The sequence below is a fragment of the Perca flavescens genome, unplaced genomic scaffold (genome assembly GCF_004354835.1).
Source record: "Perca flavescens isolate YP-PL-M2 unplaced genomic scaffold, PFLA_1.0 EPR50_1.1_unplaced_scaf_12, whole genome shotgun sequence".
Classification (NCBI taxonomy): Eukaryota; Metazoa; Chordata; class Actinopteri; order Perciformes; family Percidae; genus Perca; species Perca flavescens.
Window position 1 is genome coordinate 184,390 of NW_021166537.1, and position 10,402 is coordinate 194,791.

Below are 10,402 nucleotides of genomic sequence, written 5' to 3' on the forward strand. Positions count from 1 at the left end.
AATTCATAATACTTCTGTTTAGTTCTTAAAATAGCTCTTTCAATTTTATAGGTATTTAACGTATTGTATTGAAGTTTTTTCTGGACTAAAGAGTGATATGTGTTCGAAGAACCATTTCTTTGATAATCTTTTTCCAAGAGCAAAATTTCTTTTTCCAATTTATCAATATCTTCTGTGTATTGCTTTTTCAAACCCTTTGTATAAGATATTATCTGTCCCCTCAGAAAGGCCTTTAACGTATCCCATAAAATAAAACTGCTAGGAGATGAGGCACAGTTTGTTTCACAAAACAATTTAATCTGACCCCTTATGAACGCGCAAAAAATCAGCTCTTTGGAGGAGAGTGGGATTAAGGCGCCACCTATAGGGTGTTTTGGGCTTATCTGGGAATAAAATGGACAAGGTCAATGGCGAGTGATCAGATAAAGTTCTAGATAAATATTCTGCATTTAATGCTCTATGAAATAGGTGGGTGGACAATAAGAATAAATCAATTCTAGTATGGGATTTATGAGGGCATGAGTAAAAGGAATAATCCCGAGTCTGAGGATGCATCTGCCTCCAAATGTCTATTAAATTGAGATCTCTCATATACATTTGAGTGGTCTTGGTTGCTCTCGACTTGAAGATGGTCTTAGTCGATTTGTCCAGAGCAGGATCTAAACAGAAATTGAAATCACCCCCTATAAGTATGTTTTGCTGCCCCCCTGCAATTTTTTAAAATATATCTTGCATGAACAACTCATCATCATAATTGGGTGCATATAAGTTTAGGAGTGACCATTGTTCTGAGAATATTCTACAGTTAATAAAGACATAACGCCCTGAGGGATCAGTGATAGTATCAAGTATTTCCAGAGGTGTATTTTTGTTTATCAAAATGGCCACTCCTCTGGCCTTTGAATTGAATGATGACAACACTACCTGCCCTACCCATTCTCTCTTTAGTTTTTTATGCTCCTGCGAAGTGAGGTGAGTTTCTTGTAGGAAAGCGATATCTACTTGTAACTTTTTAAGATATGTCAAGACCCTTTTCCTTTTAATCGGCCCATTCAATCCATTAACATTAAAACTGACAAACTTCAATATGCTGTCCATAAAGATTCTATTTTGTTCACAAGTTTCCCCTGACCTCTCATAATATTAGAGTAAACAAAGTATTTGAAAGATAGTGTGTAACATATAAATGGAGCACCCAACCAAAAGGGAAGACAAAAAAGAAAAATACCCCGAAAATAGCGTATAGAACCCCACAGTGCCAGCCCCAAAACAAGTGGCACACCTCCCTTCATCTGGAAAGGTCTTGTATTCGTGAGTAACAAATCTAACTTAAATCTAAGGTATCCTGCCCCCCGGGGGGCTCTCCGACATATAATATAAGACATTATATTAAACACTCTAGAGTAACAATGACTGCCACGACAGTCTCTTTTTTTTAACAAAAAGAAAAAAAAACTAGAACAAACTAGTGAACAATATCGTGAGACAGTGGTAGCTTACTTTTTTTTTTTTCGATGACCACAAAAATATGTCCGGTAACTTGCTTACACCTCTCTTCAGTTTCCCCATGCGTGGCCTCTCACAAACATTGCTGCTTCTTTTGGTGTTTTAAATACTTTCCTTTTCCCATCTGGGAGCGTTATCCTCAAAGTAGCAGGGTAGAGTAAAGCAAACTGGACATCCCTAGATCTCAGCTTATCTCAGCTAGATCTTCTCCCGATCCTGGTACTTCAGCAGGCGTATCAACACGGCCCTCGGCCTCTCCTCCACGGATGGTCTTGGTGCGAGTGCCCGGTGTGTTCGCTCTATTATTAGCGGCTCGGGAAAGTGCTCTTGTCCCAACACAGTCGGCAGCCAGTTGGCGAAAAATGTAACCGGGTCACTCCCCTCACAACCCTCACGTACGTTAAGGACGCGGATATTATTTCGTCTGCTATAATTCTCAAGTGACTCAACTTTCTCCATCAAATGCTCATTGTCTTTAGCTAACTTGTTCACCCGAGAGTCCAACCCGATGAGCTGGTCTTCCGCCGTCCCGATACGCTCCTCCGTCTCGGTGACGCGGGATGTCAGGTTATCAAGCAAAGACTTTAGCCCCGAGATTGACTCATTGATCTCCGCCGTCTTGGTATCCAGTTTATTGGAGAGGGCTTGGTTTCCATTTCGTATCTCCTGAAGTATGAGAGCATTGTCCCCCGTAGGTTGCACTTGACCATGCGCCATCTTGCTAACGCTAGCCTCTTGTTTCGGGCTTTCCTCTTGGCACGATGCAAAGGGCACAGTTACCGAATTTGCTTGCTTATTTTTAGATCTTAGGTCCATTGAACAGTTTACAAATCTGAATAGATGAAATTTTTGGTTTCTGTAAAGGGTTAAGAGTGTTTTTAAGGATAAAGTCTTGGAGAGCCTTCAGAGATGCGTCCTTCTAGCTCTGCTGCATCACGTGACCCCCCCACAAAATCTTTTCAAGTCTGTGAAGATATTATAGATATTTAGAAATAAAACTAAAGTTGACGTATCACACAAATTATATATGGATATACTGTATTCCAGTGGTACTTACGTTTCTATATCTTCAGCAAATTGAATATGGTTTATTTAGTATTTTAAGGCACTATCAAGAAATCTGTACTGATGTTTAAATACTGTGCTTTTCTAAGAATAGCTTTGGTATTTGTATAATTAAGGTTTTGTAAATGAATAAAAAACAATGTCAACCTTAATATATTCAGGTTTATTTTAATATATGTAAAGAATACAGTTTCTCCTTACAGTTGGTTTATTTATTTCACTTTATAAAGGTTTAACCAACAATAAAGCATGTACAAAAGGTGTTGATGCCAACAATGTGGGTGGATCTATAGACGAGGTACAAATATGTGAATGAGAGACAAATAACTCAATGTATGTAGTGTAATTACTTTTACACTTGTACAAACAAAAACTGATTATGTGTACTCTGGTATGAATATATTTGCAGTCAAAACAAACCTTTTGGTACAGAGCTCCACAGCAACACGGTCCAGGAAAACTACAGCTCTTTTCTTTTATAAATATAGATTTGGACTTCAATTTATTGTTATGTACATTAACAATAGACAGTTTTCTTCAATGATACACTTTATAACAGCAACTTATATATTTGGAAATGTACCAATTTAATTTTTAATTACTTTTTACAGTCCAATGTTTTTGATAAAAAGCTAAACAAAATGTGTGTTATTTATGTTGTTTCTGTCTTTTCAATTATTTTAAATTTAATGAACAAAAATACTTAATCATTTATTTAATTATGACTGTTACCAAATACAATATTGATACAATATGGACAATTCAAAAATACAATAATAAGGTTTTTGCCAATTGAAAAGGCCAAATCAAATGTGTGTGTGAGAGAGAGACAGGAGAGGTAGAAAAAGTGTGAGCAGAGAAACTCACAGATCCATAAAACAGAATGATCAGGTTCCAATCAACCCATGAATCCAAAACAGATACCAGTAATCTGTAATATCAGGTTCCAAAAGACAAGGTTCAAATATATCGTTCCAAAATATCGGTTTCTTGCAAGAATGCAAGGAGATAGAGCGGGATAGAATTAGAGGGATAGAATGATAGAATTTCCAAAATTTAGATAGATATATTAGATATGACAGGAGAGATAGAAAACCTCAAAATTAGATAGATGTATTAGATTGACAGGAGAGATAGAATGTCTTATATTAAGGGATGAGTGGGTAGAGTGATAGGAGAGAGGTGAATGATCTCAAATGGATAGATGGAGAGGGAGAGGAGCTGGAGGCCAGCGGACCTGCAACACAAAATGGAGACATTGCATTAGACATACAAAACAGAAAAAAAACAACATTACATAAAAAGGGATTGCTTTGAATATGTGAATATTTTTTTTTTAACATCAAGGAAGGAACAGATTATTGGTATGATTTAGCTAAGAGGGACTTTAGTAGTGTCATTGTTTCACTATGACTTCAGTAGGTGTCTCTAGGAAATCTCTGTATTCACTGACTTCTGTGTTCAATCACATCATGTTGCCTAATTTTTGCGTGTGTGAAGTATACTGTGGGGTGTCCAAGGATTCACTAACACAGATGGTGAAATACTAACTAAAAGTATGTAGAGTGCACAAGCAGATGTGTACAGTAACGTTAGACAGTAGTAGTATTTACTGCCAAACAAAGTGTCAAGGCAACAAATGTCATAGCAACAACATCATTCATGTGTGTTAACATACTGTCGACATACCACGGAGGTAACCAACACTGATGGTCCAGCAGCAACGTAGAGAGGAGGCGGAACAAAAGCAGTGGGGGAGAGAGAGGAGAGGATTTTCAGTTTCAGTTGTTACAAGATAAGATATTCACAACAGTAATTTATTTTATTATCAAGATCCTTTAGATCACTGTAATATTAAATTCATACACAGTACATACATGCAGTGGTGGAAGAACTATTTAGATCATTCACTTACGTAAAATACTTATACCATGTGTGAAAATACTCTACTCTACTACAAGTACAACTACAAACCCTATAAACGTTGGGTAGCTTAATCTACAGCAATGCATCATGTTCAATAAAATCATCATCTGTATGGTGAGGGATAGATACCAGACATATCCAGTTTTATTTTAGAAAACCAAACTCACAGCTTATTTTAAAAGGTCCCTTGGAATGAAAATTACACTTTTTTAACATTAATATGCGTTCCCCAGCCTGCCTATGGTCCCCCAGTGGCTAGAAATGGTGGTCTATATAAAAGCATCCAAAGAGCACCATATCATGGGACCTTTAATGAGTACTTTTCAGGCTGGACAACATATTAACGTATTCAATATCAAAGTGTCCTTCGTGATTCATATTTAAAAAAATGTGTGTGTGCAGACAGTGTCTGTGCGTGCGTGAGTGTGTGTGTTTCTCTCTGTGTGTGTATGTTTGTGTATGTGTGGGTCTTTCTGTGTCTGTCTGTGTGTTTGTGCGTATCTGTATGTGTGTGTGTTTCCTATTCTATGTTTCTGGATTAATGATTACTGATGTGATTGTTGCATTTCACTGATAATTGTGCTAATCTTAACTCCTCTATATACTAGAGCTGTCAATCTTCCTCTATAACACTATTCGAATTCCATTTGAGATTTTTTTTAATATTCAAATAATATTCGACTATTTAATGCTCAATTGCAGCCTGTTAAATATGTTCTACACTACTCAGGCTTATGCATTGCCAATGCCACTACAATCATGTGGCTGTTACACGTTCTGTCCACTAGAGGGACTTCTAACTTTAGCGGTCTGCTTTTAATAGCCACAGTACACATAATTAATCATCACCTGGTGTAAATCATATGGAAATGGCTTTTTTTCTAAACAAAACTTAAATGTGTTCAGATGCTAAATAATTATCTACAGTCGAGTTATGTGATCTATTATCAATTTCAGTTATAGTATTACTATACTTACCAATCAAAAGCGCACAGCAGTATCAATGTTCTGTTGAGAAAACCAGTGACAAACTGTGAGTTAGTGGGTTCACGGTTACAGTGTACAAACAGACAAAAAAACTCAGTAAATGGTAAGATGCTGCTATAACAGCAAGTCTGGCTGTGAGGCAGAGCAGCTATTTCATTTTTGTTTAAATTTATGAATACACACAAATGCCACAATGTCAGTTACAAACTAAACAGTTTAAAGATTAGGTTCATTGACAAAAAGCAGATTTAAGAGGACTGCTAACGTTAGCTAAGTGCTAATCTTGTGCACTTATGCTTGCTCTAAAACGTTTGCCAAAGATTTTTATTAACAGTATTATAACTTACTATTAACACTTAACATCAACTGTGATCACTCTCATAGAGCACCATACCATACATCCCTTTGTATGTGAATTTTTTTTTAATTCAATATATCTTTTCTTTTATTGTCCATATTATTCATGTGGAATGTCTTTTTATCATCCTGTTTATCATGTATGTATGTTGTGTGTGATGTCTTTAGGCTACTGGGACCTTGAAATCAACCTACCTACCTACCTAGCTAGCTACCTATCACTAAGTGAGATAGAGCAACATTAGCATCATTGTTGTCTTGGTATTACATTTTCCAGCAAGAACACAGTTTGTTTGCTTTTCCATTGACAATAGCTAAACCACTAACAAGTTGTTTTGTTAGTTAACAAAGCTAGTATTAGCTAAAGATAGCTATCAATAATTGTATCAAAGCTGCTATCATTAGCTAATATTAGCGCCAATCCTAACACTATCTTAGCTAATATTAGCTAAAGATACCAAGCTGCTATCATTAGCTAATATTAGCTAGCGTGAGAGTTAGCATCGCGTTAGCGTTAGCATCGGCGCTAATAATAGCTAATGATAGCTAAGTATAATTTACCAAGCTGTAACGTTACAGTTAAACATTTCGCTCTTAATTCATGTTTGTATTCTATATGAAGTGGAAACCAATACCAGCCTTTTTTAAAACATAAAACCTGTATTTCTACCGTTCAAAAACGTTATTAGACAGCAGACTGGATACTGCTACTTACCTCAGAAGGTTCTAGAACACAATGACGACGCTCTGCTGCTGAGTGCGGAGCTGCGTAGATTTCATTGAGGCGTTCAGGGAAAGTCAGAGATTCCGGCGCCAAACACATTGTGTGTGTGTGTGTGTGTGTGTGTGTGTGTGTGTGTGTGTGTGTGTGTGTGTGTGTGTGTGTGTGTGTGTGTGTGTGTGTGTGTGTGTGTGTGTGTGTGTGTGTGTGTGTGTAAAAGCTTTAATTATGAAGCAGCCACATGAGGAAATGTTGAGTCTTCATCAGCAGTTACTTAACGACTGCTTAATCGAACATGAAACATAAAAATGAAGCAGATATAATATAGAAACTGAGCAGAAATTGAAACAATCAGACAAACTGAGCAAAGACTTTTAAAAAGTTATTTCTCTCTTTTTGTGACAAACTCTGCTTCTGCTGGTCATGTGTGCATTTATCTGTCTAAATTGTAAACAAAGAGGAAACCCCTTTGACAGAGTGACAGAGAGAGGGAGAGAGAGAGACAGAGAGAAGGAGAGACAGAGAGAGGGAGAGAGAGAGAGAGAGAGAGAGAGGGAGAGAGAGAGAGAGAGAGAGAGAGAGAGAGAGGGAGAGAGAGAGACAGAGAGAGGGACAGAGAGAGAGACAGAGAGAGGGACAGAGAGAGAGAGAGGGAAAGAGGGAGGGAGAGAGACAGAGAGAGAGAGAGAGAGAGAGGGAGAGAGAGAGAGAGAGAGAGAGAGAGAGAGAGAGACAGAGAGAGGGAGAGAGAGGGAGGGAGAGAGACAGAGAGAGAGAGAGAGAGATTGATTTACCTTACTATGGAACAAGGTGGAAATTATTACCGTAGCAACAGTAAAAACATCTGTATTTAAAAGGCCTATGTAAATATCTGAACATTATAAAAACAATGAAAACATTTAATAATGTTGCAAACATTTTGAACTTTATTAAATTTTCAAAAACATGACCCCCCTTCCCCCCCAATTAAATACATAGTGAACATAACAAGGCTGTACAAAACATAAACACAACCCCCCCCACCACCACCACCACCACCTAGAATTCCCAAAATTATTCATTTAATCCTCCCCCTTCACCAACTCAGCCTTGGTGACCCTTTTCCCCTTCACTGTTATTTTTACATAAAATGGCAGCTTGACCATTTTCCCCTGAAGAGGGGTCCAAAGCTCCTCCTCAATGTCGTAGACCTGTTCCCTCTCAACCAGTAATTTCAGCACCCCCTCTTTACCCTCCACCTCGATGGTCCCCAGGGCACTGACAACCAGCACGCTGTCGGTCTCCTGTAGGGAAGAAATCAGCCTTTGTTGAGACAGGGAAGACCACCAACATCTTTTAAAACATCTATTTGTGCGATACATTCATTATGTAAGGATGGGCCAATCACAATGCCTGATTAAATCTGAGATTTTTACATCACTTGGAATTGGAACAAGGTAAAAATCTTGAAATATTTTAAGCTGACTTTTAAAACTGACTATGCTTTACTGTTTAGATTAACAATCAAATAATGTATGAAATCATAAAAAAACCTACCTCACAAACTGTAAAATGTGTTGAGTGGACACGGTACCCATAAGAGGACTGGTGTCCCTTCAGGTGGGTCAGCCTGGCCTCGTCCCCTATTGCAAAGGAGAACAGGGCTGCCTCCCTCCACAGGCTGATGGACACCTGTGCTTTGTCCTTTAAAAAAAAAAATGAATATATGTATTTGTTTGCTCCCATTTCCATTAATATTTTCTCAAAATAAAACAGGTAGCATTCAACCATATGGAGCCGTAGGCACACATAATGGTTTTGCTCATCTAACAATCAAATCAAACTAACAATATGTTGTTTCCCTTGAGTAGTGTAAGTTTTGTAAAAAAAAAAGAAAAAGTCTCCATTGCATTGATCTGTAGATAAATAAATAAAAAGTGTAGTGTGCTACTATGTGGCAATGCTTTCCTCAGCGGTTTTGCTACGTTTAATACGTGGGCTACATTTCCTTTTAACCTGTTTAAATGCTTTTACTTGTGATGGAGACTTTTTACAGTGTGGTATATTTACTTTTAGTGAGTTAATGATCTGTATACTTTTTCCACCATATTTGGATTTTGAAAGTAGTCTTTAGGCTTTTTAAGAGACAGCCATGGTTTAAAAATGTCTCTCTCTGTCTGTCTGTCTGTCTTTTTTTTCTCTCCTCCTGTAGCAGTCCATGTTTCATAAATGCTCAATACTCATCGGTACAAACACAAGCTGTAAAGCTGCAATGTATAGCTTACCTGCTCCAGCACCACTGTCTTCATGGGCACCATGTCCTTTCCAACTTTAATTTTTTTCACTGCAGAGATCTAAAAACAGTACAATGTATCGGTGTCAATAGACATGTTATACTAACAAGCCCACAATATCATTCTTTTTTCAAAACCTACCTCCACCACCTCTCCCTGTAAGGTCAGGAACCCCTCCTGACTCTTCATGTCTTTTGTGGCAGTTGGTGTTGATGAGGGGCACAGAAGTTTTTCTGCGCTGGCACGCAGCTCCCCGCTCACCTCCACCGGGGCAGATCTGAAGAACTGTGTTTCCTTCGTGACGGCGTTTATAGCGAAGGGTGGGCCCTCGCCGTGCAGGAGTACCCACGCATTATATATGCCCCGCCTTGGCTGACCCTTCCGGCGAATGCCTCAAATAGGGTCACTTTACTTAGGCTGCAACCGTCGCTGAGGATGACCAGCCTGTTTTCCTTGGTTAGCGCAGCCTTGGCCTCCCCACTCGCATCATCAAAACTCCAGGACACCACCCGCCTCTCATCCCTCATCGCCACCACAGTGACGTGGAGTGGAGGAGGCCGGGAATAAGGTGTCTGTGGGCGTTCCGATAAAACTTTTTGAAGTGCCATTCTAGAATAAACACAAAAGGGTAAATAGTTAGGCGTAAGAAGAAAAAAAATGGAAAAATACACACACACACACACAGAAAAACCCCACTGCCTTAATTTCCAATATTTATTTTAATTAATGCTGCCAAATTCTCCGCAGACATTAAACATTAACAGCCTATAAACAACAAATTTCCCCTCCAGTCTAGTTGATTTTTTTTGTTTAGTTATGAAGTTTTATTTTAGAATAAAGGATACAGTGCTGGACTAATGCCCTAGCTATTTTCATGAAGGGCACCAAACAAGGCTAACAGACTACATGTAATATTAGCTCTTAATTTTGAAGAAAATAGTCTGTATAATAAATACCAGTAAGCTATTAATAAATTATTCCCTTAACCTAAGAAGACAAACAGTTAGTGTAAGACATAGTCTAGAATAACTTAGTTAGCTATTTTATTAACTGTTTTATTAAGGTTTAAAGTAATGTTAATAGCCTACATGTTAATATTAACTATCAATTTAGATCAAAATAGTCTGTATAATAAGTACATTTTATTAACATAAGATGACAGACAGTCAGACAGCTAGACATAAGCTAGGCTACACAAAGACAAACTTTGATATTTTATGAGCTATTTTCCTGAAAAGGATTAATGACACCAAAAAGTATATACATATTAGGCCAACCCTTAATATTGAAGAAATTATATGTACAAGTTATGAATTATTATCCTACCTAATTTAACAAGAGAAAATTACACCCACCCACCGTCTTTCTTCCAAATGAAGCTGTTCCATGAAATGTTTTGATTTACAGTAAGATAAGATTCCCGCCACTGCTACTGATTGGCTTGGAAAGACTTTGAAGTCACCTGTTGCTATGCGTTTTTAATTGATCGGTTTATTTTTAGATACACGCACGCACACGCACACACGCCCGCAAACATGCACACATACACACGACACACACATACACA

At 37.9% G+C, this 10,402-nt stretch overlaps 1 protein-coding gene and 1 long non-coding RNA gene across 2 annotated transcripts; both read right to left on the reverse strand.

The window, feature by feature from the left end:
- Positions 1 to 2,768: 2,768 nt before the first annotated feature.
- Positions 2,769 to 5,786, reverse strand: LOC114551508 (uncharacterized). Its single transcript, XR_003691908.1, has 3 exons — positions 5,476 to 5,786; positions 4,261 to 4,277; positions 2,769 to 3,808 (listed from the first exon to the last, which is right to left on the reverse strand). It is a non-coding gene; the product is annotated as an uncharacterized LOC114551508 (long non-coding RNA).
- A 1,837-nt stretch (positions 5,787 to 7,623) lies between these two features.
- On the reverse strand, positions 7,624 to 9,362 carry LOC114551506 (uncharacterized). Its single transcript, XM_028572542.1, has 5 exons — positions 9,213 to 9,362; positions 8,977 to 9,129; positions 8,827 to 8,895; positions 8,099 to 8,245; positions 7,624 to 7,845 (listed from the first exon to the last, which is right to left on the reverse strand). Exons 1-5 carry the CDS (start codon positions 9,360 to 9,362, stop codon positions 7,624 to 7,626), a joined length of 741 nt encoding a protein of 246 aa, XP_028428343.1.
- Between the last annotated feature and the right edge of the window lie 1,040 nt (positions 9,363 to 10,402).